Here is a 22,048-nt window from a genome sequence, read left to right as displayed (position 1 = left end):
TGTGGAGCAGCACTGAGGGCTGATGGGAATTCAGTCTTTGGTGCTGGTGAAGGTGTTGTGTGGATGAACAGAGTCGAGTGCAGAGGGAATGAGATTCACCTGTGGGACTGTCCTCTCTCCCTGAAAAACCACACTGACTGCTCCCACAAAGAGGACGCTGGACTCATCTGTGCAGGTCACAACAATCTCTGAGGAATAATATTTCCTTTTAGACCATATTAAAGTGTGTAATGTTGGTATATTCAGAACATTCCTAGCTTTGAACATGTTTGTGTCTGTTTTGCCAGATTTGCCAGATTTATCAGTGTCCTCTACTCCTGCCACAACAACATCAGCTTCTCCTCCAGTTTCTCCTCCAGTTTCTCCTCCAGTGCGCTCAACATCAGTCTCTCCTCCACAAACTCTCTCCGTCCCCCCAGTGCTTGTGATTGTTCTGGGACTTGTGCTCTTACTGCTATTAGTGCCACTGCTTATACTGATTCAGCAGAACAGAGTGATGAGGAGAGGTAGGAGAGATCCAGAGACTGTCATATTGTGTCTTATTCAGTGAGTGATCAGTCATGTGTTGTGAACTGACAGCAGGTTTGTCTGTCTACACTCACAGCTCTCTCTAAGCGGAGACACAGGATGAAGACTGAAGCCGTTTATGAGGAGATTCAGCACAGATGCACTAACAGACACAGTCTCTTCACTCAGAGGGGTGAGTAACTGTTATAGTATTAGATTTGTAGTCATCAACAGGATAATCACTTTACAGAGGGATGAGTGGAATAAATCACAATAATTTATTTGTGGGAGTATTATTTGATTATAATATTAGTGATGAATGATCCAAAGGAAGTGGAGGTTTGGCAGATTTGTGATTGTGAACATCTGTCTGATGGTCCTACTCCATAACAGGAAGTGTCTTTTCTGGAGAACAGCATTCTGGGTATGAAGATGCTGATGAGCTTCTTTCAGGTTGGAGGACTTAAATATATTAATGTCACCTGCTACTAAACCCTATGTACTGCATATTGTGTGATGCATATATAATTAAAAAATTAGTTACCTTATTTACACCATTCAACACATAATTTAGTTATGGTTTTTATTTATTTATTTATTCATTCATTCACTTCTATATTTTTTATTAAAGCAGAAAGAACCAAACCTGAATACCATAATGATTTCTCCAGCACTGAAGGCCCAACAGGTGAGTGACTTCAGCTGATGGGTTTCACTTCTTTAACCTTCTTTGCCTGTGAACAGTAAACCTGTTTCTGATTATAGACTTTAGTCAAGGTAGATAGCACATTGTATGCGGATGAAAATGAGGATGTGAGGGACAGACTTACAGTCTTAACAGTGGCATGTACTGAACAAAGGTTTTAGATCACATCATGTTCACAAAGTTTGTGATTACTGAAAGTTTTTTTTGAAGATGTGTTGTCAGTTGAACAATTAGTATGTTAATCAACAACAGTACGATCCATTGAACCCCCTGTACTTCTGTCCCATCTTTCCCTTCTGCCCTGACTAATGTCTGTTCTCTCTTTGTTTTTAACTCATTTAGAAAAGCAACAAATCACATCAGAGAACTATGATGATGTCATCACTGCTGGACTGAGACATGCTACAGGTTCTAGATATAGATATAGATATATAGATATATAGATATCAAAAATGTTGTTCATTTGATGGATGCATTTAATTTTTCATTATTTTGTTGTAGATGACTTGCCCGAAAACTATGATGATGTCATCATCATACGACAGTTCTCCAATGATAACAAAGGTGTCGGATTCAATTTACACCCTTCTAGATTAGAACTGTTTTTTTTTTTTCTTCAAATTATTGTGCCAAATAAAGTATGTAGTCCAGTGGTGTCCAAACCTGCTCCTGGAGGGTCAGTGTCCTGCAGAGTTTAGCTCCATCTCGTCCCAACACCCCTGTCTGGAAGTTTCTAGTGACTCTGAAGACCTTGATCAGCTGGTTCAGGTGTGTTTAATTGGGCTCAGAACTAAACTCTGCAGGACTGTGGCCCTCCAGGAGCAGGATTGGTCACCCCTGATATATGTCTGTTTGTTCATGTAATTAATAATCACCACATTTATTATCAGAGGGTGTTCAGGAGGAGTATGATGATGTGAAGAATGTCAGCGAATATATGAGTGACATGTGTGGTACGTTATTAACACCTTCATTTAGTCTTTATAATCACTTTATCAATTCGTGTGGTTATAAAAGCTCATTTAAATGTACTGCTAGTTTTAGTGTTGTAGGGTTTTTTATCATGCATTTTAATATATGTATCGATACATTAATCGTTCTCTTGTTTATCAATAACAGACTATGATGATGTGGAGGAGGATCCAGGAAAACCGACAGGAGCTGTTTAACTCAAACCTCACACACTGCCTCAAATCCTTTTAAAGCTTGTAAGATTTTAGAAATCTTACTATATGTGTTTCAGTTGCAGTCTAAACAGTGTTTTGATACATCCTGTACTGAAATATACAATTAAAATTTTTGACAGAAAAAAATGCTTTGCTTTCATGACATTTTAAAAAGGTGCTTGACTTTTTCCAGACACTTTTACAAATCTTTTCTATTGTGTAGCCTTAGAAATTTGAGAGAACAAAAACCTGTCATTTTCTGACATTCAGTGACTTTGTATAAACATAATTGTGTTGAGAATGTGTTCATCATTGAGCTGCCTCCCATCATTAATGGATTACAATATCTTCAACTTAATAATATCATAATATGAAATATCAAAATATCATTCACTGATGGTTTTGTTAATATTTTGTTAAAGGACATTAGAATGTTATGGTGCTGAAAATACTCACAACACAACCAAATAAAGAAACAGACCACAAGAAAATTACTTTAACTAAATGAAAATGTACTTTTTCTTTTTTAAACAGTTTTTATTATTATTACCATTTGTTACCACAGTTGTAAAAATACCATGGTTAAACTATGGTATATAGTAAATCTATGGTTCATTTGTGCATGGTTACCATGGTTTAACTATAGTAGCAGACATGAGCATAATCTTTCTTTTAAAAATAATTTAATAACTTTTTTTTCTTTTCTTTTTTAACTGATTCATTCATTCTTTAATTAACCAGGATAAAAACTCATTGAGATTAAAATCTCTTACAAGAGTGACCTGGCCGAAAAAGTAGAAACAAATAACAGAAATATACAAGATAACATCAAAAACAAAAAAACACAAATCAAAGATCACAACAATGAATTTACTGAAAAGGAAAGCATGTTGTTCACTTTATGTGCTGCAGTGGTGCTTTCTGATTGTCAGAAACACATGACAAGAATACTTGCTCACGACGTCACAAAAAGTGAAACCACCGCGCTGCCATATTGCATTATTTAATGATTCTTTCTCTTTTTTTTTCCTTTTCTTTTTTTTTTTTTTTTGCATTTTTTTATTTATGTATTTTTTATTAACAATATCAGAAAGAAACTGATAAACATTAAAACAAAAACATAAACAAGAGGGGATACAATAACAATTAAAAGGAAATTAAATAAATGGTTTAATGTTAATTCATCACGCTTTGTGAATGTGGAATTTTCCCATCATACAAATAAAGTCCAGGACATCCTCTAGCTCTCTATTATCAGAAACCACAGAATGAAAGAGAACCTTAACTGCTGAAATGTTACATAGAAGAAAGAACACAAGATGTAAAGATGCTGAGATCTGAAGCCAGAATTGTTTAGTATAAAGACAGAAAAAGAATAAATGTGAAACAGATTCTTCCTCTTCTTGGCAAAAAGAACAGAGCGGAGAAAGATTTTGTATAAATTTACTTAAATATTTCTTGCAGTGGTAATAATGATGAATCATTTTAAAATAACTTATTTTATTTTATTTTATTATTAAACCAAAATTGGTTTCATTTATAGGGACTGCCTATACTTTCTGAAAATTAACATTTGGATAAAGAGTCAACCACTTTCCATGAGCTTTAAAAGATGAACCATTATTAGCAGTAACAGTTTCTCAAAAATAAGCTTGTAAACGTATTATCCATAATATTAACGTCTTTCATAAATAATCTAGTGAAAATTAAACTAAAATTACAATATATTTTCAATATATTTAAGACATTAAAAATAACAACTTATCAGGAATGGAATTTGTGAGAATAGTATAGTCCCGTTTTGAAGCATTTATCCCATATTTATTAATATAATCAACATAAGCATGCTTTGCTCTAGTATTCTCACACATTAGAAAATCATGCAGTGAGAAAAGAAACAAGAAAAATTCACCTAACAATACACAATATTTATCTCTGAAGTCTCACTATACATTCTTACAATGCAGATGTCCTAAGCCTGTAAATGATTGTTTAATGTTGGCCATTCCCCCTGCTTATAAAAAAAATGACATAAATATTCATTACAGTAGCGAATATTTGAACGAGAAATCTCAGCATATGTATTACAAATGTCAAAGTGTTCATTCTGAAATCTGAATAATGATGTATTCTCTGTGATGTATGCACCGTGTAGTTATTCACTGTGCTTATGTGATAATGTCGTTGTATCATTGTTTTTATTAGTACAGTAGGACAACTGCAAATGTTTCAAAAAAATGTTTGTTAACAGTATGCAATTTGAAGCACTTAATGATTTAACTCCTATGGAAACTGTAGTTCAGTAAAATGCCAGAACTTGCACTCTAAAAATGGCTGGGTTAAAAATAACCCAATTGGCAACCCAGCGCTGGGTAAATATTGGACAGAACACGTGCTGGGTTAAAGTAACCCAACATGCTGGTTTACACATTTTAACCCAGCATGCTGGGTTATTGAGAAAACCCAAGTTAGAGTCAGTTTTACCATTTGTGGGTTTGCATTTTTATGATTCTGGGTTATTCTTGCTGGGTTATTCTCATAATTTTACTTTTGCTTAATAAAGCAATCATGGATTAATAAATAATGAAGAATACAGGTAATTTAGACTGTTAAAAAATAATTTTAATGCCATCTGACATTCAAAAATTTGTACCAATGACAAACAATATGGAATTTTTCCTTTTTTTTTTGTTTCCAGCAAATGCAAAATAAATAAATAAAATAAAAATCACAGAATTACAGTTGCAATAAATAAGAAAATTATTTCTGAGTGACCTGTCTAGCTGTTTAACTATTGCATTTTGACATGTTTAGCTATTTAAATACACAGTGAAATGACATTGACAATTAACATTCTTTAAATTTAAATGTAAAATTATTTAAAGATGTCCTTAAATTTATATCAAGTATATAAAGACTCATATGTAGGTAGATGTGCACTGCTTAGGGTAGTTCAACATATAGTTCACCCAAAAATGAAAATTCTGTCATTTATTACTCAACTTCATGTCGTTACAAACCTGTAAGACCTTCGTTCATCTTCAGAACACAAATTGAAATTCGAGAGGTTTCAGACCAGGGTGAATAATTAATGACAATTTTCATTTTTGGGTGTACTATTGTCAAACACTTAAGCTCTGAAGCAAAGATCTACACCTGAGAGCAGTGTACTCTGCTATAGAGCCTGTCAACGGAAGGACAATTTTCAAAAGGAAATGAGATAAAGACACATTGTGACATAATCCAAACACAATTGCAAATATTGAATAAAAACACTGTTTCAAAAACACAGAACAAAAATTACTGTTTCAGTTTCAAAGTCCCTTTGCAGCTGTATTTTCCATGTATTATGAGTAATAATCCTGTCATATTGATCAAATACTGCATCATAGCAGCTTTACAATATTAAAAAGGAAAATAGTGTGTAATAATGTGAAGGGATAACAGTAAACACTCAGTTTTCAGTTAAAGTCAGTTCATCATTGATTCAGTGATGTATCGTCCCTCTGTGCGATCAAGTCGATGATATCGCTTGATCTTAATGGTCCCCAACTTAGGAAAACCAAGGAACCGAAACTCCATCGGTGACAGAATGGAGAAAAAACCTTGGAAGAAACCAGGCTCAGTTGGGGGCCAGTTCTCCTCTGACCAGACGAAACCAGTAGTTCAATTCCAGGCTGCAGCAAAGTCAGATTGTGCAGAAGAATCATCTGTTTCCTGTGGTCTTGTCCTGGTGGTCCTCTGAGTCTTTACAGAGGATCTGTATCTGGGGCTTTAGTTGTCCTGGTCTCCACTGTCTTTCAGGGCAGTAGAGGTCCTTTCTAGGTGCTGATCCACCATCTGATCTGGATACATACTGGATCTGGTGGCTACGGTGACCTCAGAATAAGAGAGAAACAGACTAATGTTAGCATAGATGCAACATAAGAACAAGTACATGAGGTAATTACCATGTCTGTTTTTTCACTGTGTCGCACGTTACCTGTCAAAACTCAAATGGAATCGCAATTACTTTAGCATCTGAATTTCCAATGATTCACATTGAAAACTGTCAATTTTGCCAGAGGTGGGACCATACTATGGAGAGTGTTTGTATTGGGAGGTGATGTCACTCAAAGACAATTGTGCCAAAATGCTTTGAACAATGGAGGTTAAGGCACTACTAAAGGATGCGTGTTAAAGAACAGACAGATGCGTGTTAAAGAACAGAGATGCGTGTTAAAGAACAGACAGTGCAACCCGGATCTCCTAATATTCTTTGCACCTTACACAATAAATAATTCTGTCATTTTTACCCCAAATGCAGCTACTATAGCCTGCTAACTGTTAGAGCCACATGGTACTATTGGTCAATATTCACCATTAAACTTTTCACCTGAGGAATAAAATATAGGGTAAGATGCAAATAGGTAAATCGGAGTAGAACTGCAATGTTGTTTTGCTGATGTGCAGCAGAGTACAAACAGTGAGAGATTTGGGGTAAAAACTACAGAATATATCCCAATAAAAAACACGCCCCATAGTATAGTCCCACGCTTGACACAAATTGACAGCTTTCTGTGTAAGGCTTTTCAATTGCATTCGGACTATGTCACAATGTATGCGTCCACATGTGGAAAACTGCAATTAAATATACAATTTGCAATTCCTTTTGAAAATTGTCCAGAATATCCTTACCTGTCCATTGATTATGATCAATGCCTGAGAGATCTGCTGGCATTTTTAAATCGCCACAACAATTGTATGGGGTTTTGTGGACTCTGCTCGGTTAAGGAATTCGATGTTTGTTCCAACCTTTAAAATAAAGTAAAAAAAAAAAAAAAAAAAAAATGGTTTTAATAACAGTGAATCAGTTCAATTAACTGTGTGAAGTTCATCATGAAATTGAGTCCATCATGTTTATGAGTTAAATTCACCTATGAGTTGGTCTTCAGAAGCAGAATATGCTCTAGTGATTGGCTGAAAGTTGTGCTTTCAAACTGTCTAATCAATGGGATGTTCCAGTCATTATAAATCACAGTTTTATGTTAATATCCTGGCTTTATCAAACACTGACAGTCGCTGGCACAGTAAGGGAGATCACACTGAAAGCGCTCAAAGACATTTCTATGACAAGTCACGCAGGTACTGGGTTACTCCGCAGCTTTAAAACAGTCCATATATAAACACTTATAGGTGTACCAAAGTGATAAGGACAAGTCAAAAACACGATCTGTATGTTTATGATGTTTACGCTCATAAATAATGTACATTCTTAACACAAAGTTACTAAGTGCAGCTTTAACTATAGCACGAAATAAAAATATATGTGCGTTTAAGTTACGTGAGGGTTAACGTTAGTTGATTATAACAGACAAGCAATTATGTAAAATGTATAATAAACATGAACTTACCGTTAGACGCCTCAATAAGGCTGCACTCGACGAGTTTTTCTCTCACAAATGTATCCATGTGCTTTTCTGACAGGAAAAAACAACATTTTGAGTTATAACTTGTATGTAAAAAGACTTTATAAACCACAAAAGCATAAAATCACCTCACTAACGCGGCCTACCACACTCGCTGTGCATCCGCGCACTTTGAAATGCCCTGAGACGTCGATTATTTTCCGGGAATCACTTTGTTAGACTGAACCGGTTTATTTGAACTGGATCGTCGGTTCTCTTAGACCTGCGGTCCGACTATATTGCACGTAATTTGTATGATTTACATGTCGATATGGACAACTGCATGCGTTTACATTAGAGCAGAATGTCGTATTCACTTTTTGAACTCATTTGACTCACTTAAATGTCAAATTCGCTTTTCAGTGTCAGAAACTACTTTTTCCTCTATTTTCACAGTTATTCGCATATTTCAGCCATCCGTCACTGTCTGAAACTTAATAAAAACTGTATTAATATGTCGTCTCAGATATCTTAACATGATTATTCGAGTCACGTAACGTAGGTTGGCCGTTTGAAGTGAACAGTTCATCATTTAACGTAAATAATGTTGGCCTGTAACTGTTAGACGTTTAACAGTATTGTTTGCGCAAAAAAAGTTATAATTCTGCCAATTTAAAATAATTATTAAAGAAAAAATTAAATAAACTTACCTTAAAACAGTTGAAAGCCGTGGCTTTGCCCCGTTGTTCTTCCAAAGTGACAGTTGGGGAGCGATTTAAACATCTTCAAGGCGCGTTAAATAACCCAGCGCTGGCCTGAAACAACCCAGCGACGCAACCCAGCAGGTTTAACCCAACACCTGGTAAATTGAAACTACCCAAAAGTGTTTAAAAAGAAATAAAATAACCCAACAAAATGACCCAACATACTCAACCCAACATTTTGGGTTAAAAAATAACCCAGCCGTTTTTAGAGTGTGTACAGTCTTGAAGAGTCTGAAATAAATGTTGCTCAGTCAGGAAATAACATACATATCATTTATTCAGAGAAATAATGCTAACTTTGTAGAGACTTTAAAGACCTGAAGCTTTAGTGAGCTTGGTGTGTGGCAGTATCTCTGTGCTGCTGAGTGAAGGTTCATCATGACGGTCAGTGAGGAACACTGTGTGATGATGACTCTGCAGCTCTGTTATTATATGATCGGTTTCTTATATATTATCTAGCTTTTTATTTATTTTTCACACTGTTCCTTTAAGGGCTGTAGGCTACAGATAAAAAAAACAACAACAAAAAAATTCACTTTATCAGTGTAATGTTACATTTCAGAGTTCACGGTAAACAATGATGATATCATTATTAATGGACAGTGCTGAATAAGTTACACAGAACTGCATTAAATATTCATATTTTATGTGCATTAGTTTAATGGTAACTGTGTATATATATCAAGGGTTCTATAGTCTTCATGGCCGGCGCCAGCGCAGCACTGGTGACGAGAAGCTGCTAGAGACCTGAGACGATTCAAAATGTCGAGTAACGCAGTTACATTGAAATACAATGGAAAAGTACAGCAGTGGAATGAACAATGTGTTCTGATTTATGTCTGCTTTACAATGAAACACAAGCTCATTGCAACCGATTCCCCAGACAGCAAGCAGTTTCAGCCTAAAAATGGCCCAAATTTGGCCAGCATGGATTTCACGTGGGCCGGTTCTGGGCCGAAACTGCTTGCTGTCTGGGTCCCTGACATAATACAGTATTGTTCAAAATAATAGCAGTACAATGTGACTAACCAGAATAATCAAGGTTTTTAGTATTTTTTATTGCTACGTGGCAAACAAGTTACCAGTAGGTTCAGTAGATTGTCAGAAAACAAACAAGACCCAGCATTCATGATATGCACGCTCTTAAGGCTGTGCAATTGGGCAATTAGTGAATCACTAAACTAATATTTAGTTGTATGACCACAGTTTTTTAAAACTGCTTGACATCTGTGTGGCATGGAGTCAACCAACTTGTGGCCCCTTCTCAGCTGTTATTCCACTCCATGATTCTTTAACAACATTCCACAATTCATTCACATTTCTTGGTTTTGCTTCAGAAACAGCATTTTTGATATCACCCCACAAGTTCTCAATTGGATTAAGGTCTGGAGATTGGGCTGGCCACTCCATAACATTAATTTTGTTGGTTTGGAACCAAGACTTTGCCCGTTTACTAGTGTGTTTTGGGTCATTGTCTTGTTGAAACAACCATTTCAAGGGCATGTCCTCTTCAGCATAGGGCAACATGACCTTGAGTATGACTTAAGTATTTTAACATATGCAAACTGATCCATGATCCCTGGTATGCGATAAATAGGCCCAACACCATAGTAGGAGAAACATGCCCATATCATGATGCTTGCACCTCCATGCTTCACTGTCTTCACTGTGTACTGTGGCTTGAATTCAGAGTTTGGGGGTCGTCTCACAAACTGCCTGTGGCCCTTGGACCCAAAAAGAACAATTTTACTCTCATCAGTCCACAAAATGTTCCTCCATTTCTCTTTAGGCCAGTTGATGTGTTCTTTGGCAAATTGTAACCTCTTCTGCACATGCCTTTTTTTTAACAGAGGGACTTTGCGGGGGATTCTTGAAAATAGATTAGCTTCACACAGACGTCTTCTAACTGTCACAGTACTTACAGGTAACTCCAGACTGTCTTTGATCATCCTGGAGGTGATCATTGGCTGAGCCTTTGCCATTCTGGTTATTCTTCTATCCATTTTGATGGTTGTCTTCCGTTTTCTTCCACGTCTCTCTGGTTTTGCTCTCCATTTTAAGGCATTGGAGATCATTTTAGCTGAACAGCCTATCATTTTTTGCACCTCTTTATAGGTTTTCCCCTCTCTAATCAACTTCTTAATCAAAGTACGCTGTTCTTCTGAACAATGTCTTGAACGACCCATTTTCCTCAGCTTTCAAATGCATGTTCAACAAGTGTTGGCTTCATCCTTAAATAGGGGCCACCTGATTCACACCTGTTTCTTCACAAAATTGATGACCTCAGTGATTGAATGCCACACTGCTATTTTTTTGAACACACCCCTTTCAACTAATTCAACTAATTGCCCAATTGCACAGCCTTAAGAGCGTGCATATCATGAATGCTGGGTCTCATTTGTTTTCTGAGAATCTACTGAACCTACTGGTAACTTGTTTGCCACGTAGCAATAAAAAAATATACGAAAAACCTTGATTATTCTGGTTAGTCACATTGTACTGCTATTATTTTGAACAATACTGTACATTCATTGCAATCCTTTTAACAGATGCATCATTTTAAGAACAACTTGAACAGCAGCAAACAATAACAATGCAGCGATATAATTAACAAACTACGATCATTTAGCCCTCTATTAAACATGAAAAAAATAAATAAATCATAGCTAACTCAGCATTAGTGTAGTGCTGTTTTTTTTAGTTGCACCACTTGCGCAGGTATTAGTTTCAGAGTAACAATTAAAACGCGACTTTGTGAAACACTCTGCTAAATTGTTTCTATAGTAGTATATTATGTATTTGTCAACATTTATATATTTATTTTCACATTTAGTCAAATGTGGCATACATGCATATATAATTAATACATACATGTTCAAATAAATACATAAATGAAAAATAAATGTTTATAAATAGAATTATACCTAAAAAATGAGATATAAAAGTAATTTTTTACACATTATATATATATATATATATATATATATATATATATATATATATATATATATATATATATATATATATAAATAATTATTATTATTATTATTATTATTATTATTATTATTCTGGCAACTATGGCATTTCACATAATAGAGACTGTCCTGTAATACTTTCACTGTTGAAAAGTTCCTCATGCAGCAACACAGAGACAAGACTATAAGTGTTTTGCTGCCATCTTCTGGACAAATGCAGCAGCGCAGTATTAAACTCACATAATTACTGCTCTTATTTTATTCTCAGTTATGATACCTAATTAAATTAGATTTTTTTTTAAATTAAATTAAATATGATCAAAATAGCTTTAACAACAATATATTTTATACTATGGTGTAATATTTTTTTCTTATTTTTTCTTTGGTAAGAATAAAAGAACAACTGAATAAAATCCATTAATTCATAAAATTAGTCATGAGAAATTGGTTCTAGTAAGCTTGTGTAAGTGTTTGAAGTGTTCAGACTTACAGAAGTCAGTGATCAGAGCTTGTGTCTGCTGTGTTCAGGTTCAGGTTTGATGCTGAATATAAGCTGCAGTGTTTCTGTATCAATCTGCTTTAAGTTTAGTGTGACTTTATCTCCACACTGACTTCTGACTGACACGAGTCTGTCCTCAGTGAAGTGTCTCTTCACGCTGGAGGAGGAGTCCCGCTCATCAGCGCTCACACTTTATTGATATATATGGAGAAAATCAAAATGCTGCTTTCTGATTTGTCACTGATTTTGTTTGATGATTTCCTCTGTTGTGTCTAATAAGGGAACAGTGAGTGTCATTGGCAGCTGTGAGTCTCTCTCTCTCTTTAGGGGGCTGACAGGAGCCAGTTTCTTCAGTGTGTTTGAGGAGCAGACGAGAAACTTGTGCTGTGCTCTGAGTTGATGAAGTAGTGTGTGTCAAGCTGAAGGAGAAGATGGAGAACTGTCTGATGCTGATGTTTCTGTGTTATATGATAAAACTCATCACCTCTGGTAGGTACATACTCAGACTCAAGAGGTAATCTATTCTTTAAAATGTGCTGAAATAATTTACATGTAATGTTACACTTTACTACATACTATGTTTGGTATGTTCACTGTTTGTCTCTCTCTCATGTGTAGACAGTGTGAGTGTGAGGTTGGTGAATGGTAGTTATCCCTGTGATGGTCGAGTGGAGGTTTATAATGATGGTCAGTGGGGAACAGTGTGTCATTATTACTGGGATATTGCTGATGTTGAAGTGGTGTGTAGAGAGCTGGACTGTGGGACGGCTGTAAAAGCAACATACGATGCTCACTTTGGACAAGGATCAGGACCAATTTCAATGGGTTTTGTAATATGTAGTGGATCAGAGCCTGCCCTGAAAGACTGTACATCATACGGCACAGGGGGCTGTAATCATGGTTACGATGCTGGTGTCATCTGTTCAGGTAAACTGCTCCAAACCTCAGTCTGTTATTTCATCACTCTCTTTCATAATTCACACTCAATCAATAACATATTTATGCTGGTGTTTACAAACTTCACTATTATGTCATGTCTTTTGTATATTCAGACAGTCTGATCTGACAATCTTATTTAAATTGTTTATTTAATGAAGATTATCAAATTACAGATGGAAGATAAAATGACATATCTACGGTGAGCGGGAGGGACATGTTCGTAGTTTTGTCGTGTTCACGAGATCATTTTGTTGAGATTAACGACATTCTTATGTTTACGAGTTTAATGTGTAAACAACTCTGCGTGACCATAGCAACCTGGGATTATGAGAAATGGATAAAACGACGGGCCGCTGAATTATTAGAAAAAGTCATAAATTATTCCTTATATATGTTGAAAATATTGTAAACGCCTTACAATTATACCAATAAAGTTTTGACTTTATGATTATATTTATGATCGTATGTGACGTGTTGTGTTTTTCATAAAAAAATGAAACTACCCAAATGATCCATTCATCAATGGACATGTATAGACTATTTATAGTTTAATAATTAGCAAAATGAACTATATGTTTAAACCTTAACTACACTTCCATTAAACTGTCTGTATTGCTGTAATCATAGAGCATATGTCAGGCATTTACAGTAGACTATATTTACAAAACTCTTCAGAACGTAAAGAGATCGAAATGAAGGGAAAATAAATCAAATACATAATGAATAAAATAATAATAATAATATTATACAAATATAAAGGGAAAAGACTGGGATGAATAAAGATGTTTTATTGCATTTTGTTGTACTTCATTTCTCCTTGTAACATTTATTCATGATAAACTTCTTTCGAATGCTGTCTATAACGCGGACAGGCTACAGTCCGATAGCTGTTTTTAATCTAATAATGAAATAATGTTATAATATATAATAATGTAATATGTTCTTAATTCACATTAAAATATTAATTAATCCTTATCTGATAATCCCGAGTTTCTACAGTTACGCAGGTTTGTTTACGCAAACAACCGTGGCCACGACAAAACTAAGTGAACCGAACATATAAAATTAGTTTAAGTGAATTCATTGCATTGATACATTTGACAAAAAATGTCTACATTTTTTGATAGTTTTCTCTAGTCCTCCAGCTGAGTAGAGATGTTTCATTATCTGTCTTTATATTTCAAAGACTCAGAGCAAAGACTTCGACTTGTGGATGGGCTTCACCTGTGCTCTGGGAGAGTGGAGATGTTTCGTACAGAAGGATGGGGTTCAGTGTGTGACGCTGTCTTTGACCAGCAGGATGCAGAGGTTGTGTGTAAACAGCTGGACTGTGGGGCTCCTGTACAGGTGCTGGGAGCAGCTGCTTTTGGTAAAGGAAAAGGCCGTGTTTGGTCAGAGGAGATTCAGTGCAGAGGAAATGAATCTCAGATAGACATCTGTTCACGATCATCTTCACAGAAATACAACTGTTCTCATGACAATGATGTGGGAGTGATCTGTTCTGGTTGAGTATTAACATTTGTCATCTCTTTAGATAAATTACATACACATGTAATACACTGCTGTTGTTTTGTTCAATTATCTTAACTCTAGTTTCATACTGTTTGAAAGAGCTGTCAGTTGTTTGTCCAGGTTACACAGATCTCAGGCTGGTGAATGGTTCAGACTCTTGTTCAGGACGAGTGGAGCTTCAGTATCTCGATAAATGGGGAACAGTGTGTGATGCATGCTGGGATATTGGAGCTGCCAGTGTCGTCTGTAAACAGCTGAATTGTGGGATTGCTGTGTCTGTTGTGGGATCAGACTGGTTTGGAGAAGGAAGTGTTGAAATCTGGGCTGATGTGTTTGATTGTGACGGGAATGAAACAAAACTCTCAGAATGTTCCATCTCTTCATGGAGTCGAGCTGAATGTTCTCACAGACGAGATGTTGGAGTCATCTGCTCTAGTGAGCACATTCACACCACACTGAAGTCTGGTTTCAGAATAAAACTACACATTTCAACAAATTAAGCATATTTTATATAATTATTGAATGACAAATAAACACTCTCTCCAGAAAGTAAAGCTCATCTGGAGAACTGCAGCTCTTCACAAACTGTAAACTGCAGCTCCACACAACAGTTGTCAGTAAAGAACACTGGTGAGAAAATCAACATCTGGACAGATTCTTCCGTTGTTTGTGATGAATAATGTTGTTTTTCTGTCTCTGAATATCAGGTCGTGGGTCCATCAGGCTGGTGGGTTCTGGGGGAGACTGTGCAGGGAGGCTGGAGGTTTTTCACAGCGGCTCATGGGGGACAGTGTGTGATGACTCCTGGGATATTAAAGATGCCCATGTGGTGTGCAGACAGCTGCAGTGTGGAGTGGCCCTCAGTAACCAGCAGGTACCAGCCTGGTTTGGTCCTGGTTCTGGACACATATGGCTGGATGAGGTGGAGTGTGAGGGGAATGAGACGTCCCTGTGGAGCTGCTCTTCTTCAGGCTGGGGAAATCATGACTGTAATCAGAAGGAGGATGTAGGAGTCGTGTGCTCAGGTAGACATGCTGATGATCTTTTTTAGCATTAAAATGAAAATAACATATTTATAGTATATTCATTTGTCCACAGTGCCCTTTGTTTTCAATATAGTTTTTCTTTTAGTGGTATTTTTGCATTTCTATCTAGAGTTTAAAGAGATCAGGTTAACTGAGGGCTGTGAAGGGAATGTGGAGGTTTTCTACAATGGATCCTGGGGTAATGTGTGCTGGAACCAGATGGACAGAGACACAGTGAGTCTGATCTGTCAAGAGCTGAACTGTGGAAGATCTGGTGATTTATCTGCTTCTACGTCAAGACTGAAATCAGCTCCTAACTGGCTGGATAAAGTTACATGTCGACCACATGATTCCACTTTATGGCAGTGTCCATCTTTACCCTGGGGACAGAATAACTGTGGTGACGATGAAGTGGCCAAATTTAATTGCTCAGGTGAGATTTTATTTTAATGATTTAATATGGTCTCAGCAGTCATATTTTTTTTCTATGCCATAAGTATGTGGTTAGTAAACTATTTTTTTTTCCGGCAAGACTAAACAGAGCAGGTGGAAAGAATATTTGTGATTGTTTAATGTTTTATTTCAGTGAAGGAGAGTGAAGAGTCTCCTCGGAGTCATCTGACATGTTCAGCATCTCCTCACCAGAGACAGTGTTCAAGTAAGTTTCCTGATAATACATTAGTTAATGTCTCTTTGTGCAAACCTGTATTTGCCTTTATTATATTAATATCTGTGCACTGGATTATTCGCATTTAAAATCAGTTTTAAATATTTTATATATTTAACCAACTATGTCTTCAGTTTCAGTGTGTGTTTTGTTGTAAATGTTGTGCTGAAGCTGCTCAGTGCTGGTTGATGTGTGTGTTTCAGAGCATCTTCCTCTCAGACTGAGTGGAGGTAACGGCCGGTGCTCTGGGAGGCTGGAGGTGTATCATAACGCTGTGTGGGGCTCAGTCTGTGATGATCAGTGGGACATCAGTGATGCTCAGGTGGTCTGCAGGCAGCTGGGTTGTGGAGCAGCACTGAGGGCTGATGGGAATTCAGTCTTTGGTGCTGGTGAAGGTGTTGTGTGGATGAACAGAGTCGAGTGCAGAGGGAATGAGATTCACCTGTGGGACTGTCCTCTCTCCCTGAAAAAACACACTGACTGCTCCGAGAAAGAGCACGCTGGACTCATCTGTGCAGGTCACATAATTTATTTTTTAGATAATTTCAGTGATTTGTGTATTTTAATCAATTAATTGCATGATTGTTAATGTGTTTGACAGATTCGCCAGATTTGTCAATTTCTTCTACTCCTGCCACAATATCAGCTTCTCCTCCAGTTTCTCCTCCAGTGCGCTCAACATCAGTCTCTCCTCCACAAACTCTCTCCGTCCCCCCAGTGCTTGTGATTGTTCTGGGAGTTGTGCTCTTACTGCTCTTAGTGCCACTGCTTATACTGATTCAGCAGAACAGAGTGATGAGGAGAGGTAGGAGTGATCCAGAGACTGTCATATTGTGTCTTATTCAGTGTGTGATCAGTCATGTGTTGTGAACTGACAGCAGGTTTGTCTGTCTACACTCACAGCTCTCTCTAAGAGGAGACACAGGACGATGACTGAAGCCGTTTATGAGGAGATTCAGCACAGACACAATCACTTCACTCAGAGGGGTGAGACATGAGCCATCAATCTCATTTAATAGCATTAATAAGAGTCTTTCAGACAGCTGATGTTCATCTATTATTAGTCCTGTTAAACCTCCTGCTTCAAACCACAGAATTCCTGACAGAAAACCACAGAGCTGCAGGTGCATGTTTATATGTGTGTGTGTGTGTGTGTGTGAGTGTGTGTGTGAGAGAGAGAGAGAGAGAGGGAGAGAGTATCTCTTCCTGTGAGTATTTTTAGATTGTCATAAGGAGGTGTTTATATGTTACACTAAGTGTAGGTGCAGGTGTGTGTGTGTATTTCTGGAAGGCAGTGAGGAATGGGTTCATGTGAGGATACTTGTGTGTTTACTAACAGGTTGAAAAAGAGATTTCTGCCTATAATCCTTTTAAAATGTAAATAATTAATATTTGAATTGTATTCTTTATGATCAAAAGATAATGAGAATTCGGTTTTTATTTGTAATGATGAACATGTTTCTGACTGCTCTGCTTTTCCTTTTCAGGGAGTCTGATCTCTGAAGAACTGCATTCTGGGTATGAAGATGCTGATGAGCTTCTCTCAGGTTCGAGAGATGATCCACATATATATATATATATATATATATATATATATATATATATATATCGCATATATATCAAACCTTTTTTTATAATTAAGTGAAGTGAACCAATTCTATTACAAATTTGATTATTCACCCAATATTATTTAAATACTGCTGTTTGCTTATATGTTAACATTGTGTCTTTTTTAGCAAAAGAGTTCAAGATTGCATATTATGATGATGTCACTAATGACAGTGGCCTAAAAGGTCAGAGACGTTTTTAATTGATCACATGATTCATCACCAAATAATTAATAAATTCTCGATCTGCCAAAAGAACATATTTTGGTTTTGTATCCAAACATATTGTGTGTTGATGCAGAAGAGATGGTGAAGGAAATCACACCGGGATACTATGATGATGTCATCACTGATGGACTGAAACCAGATCGTGAGACAGGTGTCACTCTCTTACTCTACAACAGCATATAATATACTTAATTTAAAATATTACTGTACATTTAAGCTAGTTTTTTATTATTAAATGAAAGTGAGACTGATGAATGTGTGTATTTGTAGAAGACACACCTGAGAGCTATGATGATGTCATGACAAGCGGACTAAACTCTGATATCAGAAAAGGTCTTTTACTCTTTTATCAGTTAAAATATACATATAATATTTAAAATCCAGTTTGTTATAAATATTTTAAATTACTCATATTCAATTTTGACATTTTTATGTGCAGTGGACACAGCAGAGAATTATGATGATGTCATCATTAATAGACAGATCTCTCAAGGGGAAACAGGTGAGATGAACAAAACTACATTTTTCATGTTTAAATGAGTATTAGATATTCGCTCCGTTTAATCAAGTCACTGAAGGGAAAAGGGATCCTTCAAAAGTGATAAAGTGTTTTATAAACTGATATGAGATGTTTTTATTTCATTCTTGATCAGAGAGAGTTCAGGAGGAGTATGATGATGTCATGAGTGTCAGTGAAGATGTGACAAACCTGTTGAGTAAGTTACTATAACACTTTTGTTCTCATATTATACTTTATTTAGATTTAAAGGTCCCGTTTTTCGAGTTTTTTTTTAAGCTTTGATTGTGTTTACAGTGTGCAATATAACGTGTTCATGTTTCGCGTGTAAAAAAACACAGTATTTTTCACACAATTCACCTATCTGTATACCGCTGTTTTCACTTGCCAGCGGTTCCTGTGTTGTGATTCGACAGCAGCTGAGCGCAGGCTGACCTCCTGGTAACGTGAATTGAGTAGTTACTTACTCAATTCTTATGTACTTATAATCACAGGAGCGTTTTTACTGATGAGGTGCGCATGAAAATCGCATTCGTTTTTTTTGCACAGCCCTAACATCTAGTTAACAAAGCTAAACAGCGTTGCCCTTTGTGTAATAAGTTACAGAAACTGTTAAACGCACCAATTTAAATAATAAAATACACTTACCAGTTATGGTCCATAAACAACGCCTTCTCCAGACAAAGAGGGAACTGCTCCATCTTTCAAGAATAATCTTTGTGCGAATCCGGCATTAAACTGGTTGAGATTGAGAAAGCTGTCCTCAGCAAAATGTGCTGCACATAGTTTTACATATGGATTATAATTTTCAGGAACCGAGTTAAACATAAATTGTAACCATTAATCTCTAAGTACAGCTTCCCTGGGAAGCCCAAACAAAGATGATTGGACTCCGAGATGAAAATAACAGCGTTTCAATGACATGGCAAACACAAATGCAGCTCTTCCTCTTCTCCGTCGGAGCGCAACAAGACCACGCCCCCTTTTTGTGAATTCATGTGGGCGGAGGTTAGTCAAAAAACTGTTTTAGTGACGTCATTACTGCAGGAACTAGAGGGATGTAGTCCAAATGGGTCGTTTTTTGTAGGCGAATTCTGTTAAATAAAATATCTTGCTTTTATTGAAATTTGAGCTTTAGAATTTTACAGATATTATTTATACTCTATCAACAACTTACACACTAACTAAAGTTTAAAACATGGGATCACGAAGAAGGGGACCTTTAGTATTTTTTAATATTTTTCCAGTTGTTTAGACTTCAAATGTTTATTCATGTACAGTATTTGACATGATTTAAGATTTTGTTTTTAATAACAGATTATGATGATGTGGAGGAGGAGTCAGACAAGGAAGGGGGTCATTTGGCTCAATGATGTCATCCACTGCCTTGGTTCAACACATCTGAACAAATGCTGAGTTATTGATATATCAATATTGTTATTGATATGTCCAATCTCACATTTTTATATTTTTTTCCCATTTTTGTATTAAATCTGTTATGCCTTTGTAGATTTTGTTGGATTTTTTGGCCTTGTTAATAGAAGAAAAAAAAAATCCCTGAAGTCAAATGTATGATCTTACATTATAAAGCACAAACACAGTGAAAATCAAAACATCCTAAATATAAACACAATGACCATCAGTGATGTAACAGCCCTCAGCTTCACCACAGAAAGTACTGAGTTCATGAGCAGATAATGCTGAAAAAATGCTTGCATTTATTTTGGATGCGATAAGTTACTTTCACAATAGAAAGAAAATAAAGAAAAATCAACTAAAATCAACTATCAACTATTATTATCATGTGGACAATAAAAATAAATAAATTATGCATATTGCTTGTCTGCTGGGCTTATATATTTTACTTATAAACTACTTTTATATTCTATATTTTACTGTTACACGTTTAAAATATTTCTTAGGGTTATGCCAGTATCAAATTTTCCTGTTGCGATTAATTGCTCATGCTTTTATCACAGTATACGGTATTTTAATGGTATTGAAATTTTAATTTTGTTCAAAATACAGTATAACAGGTTAAATAACTTTTTTCTTATAACAAAAATAACTGAACATTTAAATGCAATAAAGCAATACAAAATTTTACTATAAGACCTCTTTAGTTAACCATTAACATTCACAATGAGCAATAGCTACAATTACAACAGAAGATATTCATCTTTTTTAAGTCTTAGTTCACGTTAGCTCATTAAATAATACAGTTGCAACTTTAGATTTAACAACATTAGATACTGAATAGCTAATTAATGAATGTTCAGAAGAATTTTTCATTGGCAGAGATGTTGCTATGATTGACTTATTATTATCAGTAGTAGTAGTAGAACTTTTCTGTACTTTTTTAATGAAAACATCAGCTATGACCCGAGAACTATATTTTGGTTATTAAGTATTTGATTAAATAAATAAACGTTTTCTTATTATTTTTTAATTAGTTTTAAAAAAGTATAAACCGGTAATATTCAACGATTCTCTCATTTCTTCTGGAATTTAAATCCAAAGTCAGTGAGGCTTCTCTGAGGAGAACAGCATCCTTTGTGTTGTGCACGTAAACCGTTTTAATCAATGTTTCTGATTATTTTTATTAATCTGTGGTTCTCTGGTGTCTAAACAAATGTGTGGCCAGGTCATGATATTCTATCTTTCTTTTTGTGCTGATGACAAAGAAAGTTTGTAATTAGAGTATATTACATTTTAAAAATGCTCGTAATCAGATTAAAGTTACTCCTTTATGGATTACATTATTACATATTATTCACACAATGGCAACAAATTATTCATAATTAATTGATTTTCTCTCTCTCTCTCTTTTTTAAAATTAAAAAAATACATTTAGTTTTGACTATATTCACAATATTGAACGGTCGTGTAAATGTCATGTTAATCAGTTTTCAAACCATGTTTCTGAATTTGGGTGAAAAAAGCGCCTCTCAATCAATGAGATCATGTTTGACACAAATAATAATGCAAGTTACTAAATACTGCTGATGTCTATCTGTGAAACACTATAGCAGTCCTCTTCATTTCCAGAAGGACCTTAACTGTTGAATTGAGAAATCTGACCTAAAATACTTAATAAAAAAAACACTTAGATAAAATATATCTGTTTTTAGTGTTCAAGTATTCAAATCATTTATTTAAAATTTTTATGGTTTAAATAATTTGTAGCTTTTTAATCGACTCACAAACTCACTGCAGTTCTTACATGAAGCCCAGTTTGGCCCTTTCATTTTTAATGCATTGTATGATGATGATATAAATTTTTTAAATATATTTTCATTCTATTGTATATATTTAACCTGTTAACCGTCACTCACATTTTTTAATATATATATATATATATATATATATATATATATATATATATATATATATATATATATATATATATATATATATATATATATATATATATATATATATATATATATATATATATATCCTGTTAACTGTCACCCGGACCCCATATATATATATATATATATATATATATATATATATGTTATGTTAAATGGAAAGTTTAAAACAAGT

At 35.4% G+C, this 22,048-nt stretch overlaps 2 protein-coding genes across 2 annotated transcripts; both read left to right on the top strand.

The window, feature by feature from the left end:
* On the top strand, window positions 1–20,008 carry LOC113068045 (uncharacterized). Its single transcript, XM_026240614.1, has 10 exons — window positions 1–175; window positions 288–506; window positions 17,051–17,134; window positions 17,635–17,694; window positions 17,884–17,940; window positions 18,056–18,133; window positions 18,253–18,315; window positions 18,422–18,484; window positions 18,636–18,698; window positions 19,817–20,008. Exons 1-10 carry the CDS (start codon window positions 64–66, stop codon window positions 19,870–19,872), a joined length of 855 nt encoding a protein of 284 aa, XP_026096399.1. The 5' UTR covers window positions 1–63; the 3' UTR covers window positions 19,873–20,008.
* Window positions 12,262–15,148, top strand: LOC113068020 (scavenger receptor cysteine-rich type 1 protein M130-like). Its single transcript, XM_026240578.1, has 4 exons — window positions 12,262–12,493; window positions 12,623–12,931; window positions 14,130–14,447; window positions 14,576–15,148. The coding sequence occupies exons 1-4, from the start codon at window positions 12,436–12,438 to the stop codon at window positions 14,953–14,955; spliced, it is 1,065 nt and encodes a 354-aa protein (XP_026096363.1). The 5' UTR covers window positions 12,262–12,435; the 3' UTR covers window positions 14,956–15,148.
* Window positions 20,009–22,048: the final 2,040 nt, after the last annotated feature.

Source organism: Carassius auratus, chromosome 4, assembly GCF_003368295.1.
Source record: "Carassius auratus strain Wakin chromosome 4, ASM336829v1, whole genome shotgun sequence".
Taxonomy (NCBI): Eukaryota; Metazoa; Chordata; class Actinopteri; order Cypriniformes; family Cyprinidae; genus Carassius; species Carassius auratus.
Note: the sequence above shows the minus strand (reverse complement) of the source record. Positions and strands in the feature narration are given on the sequence as shown.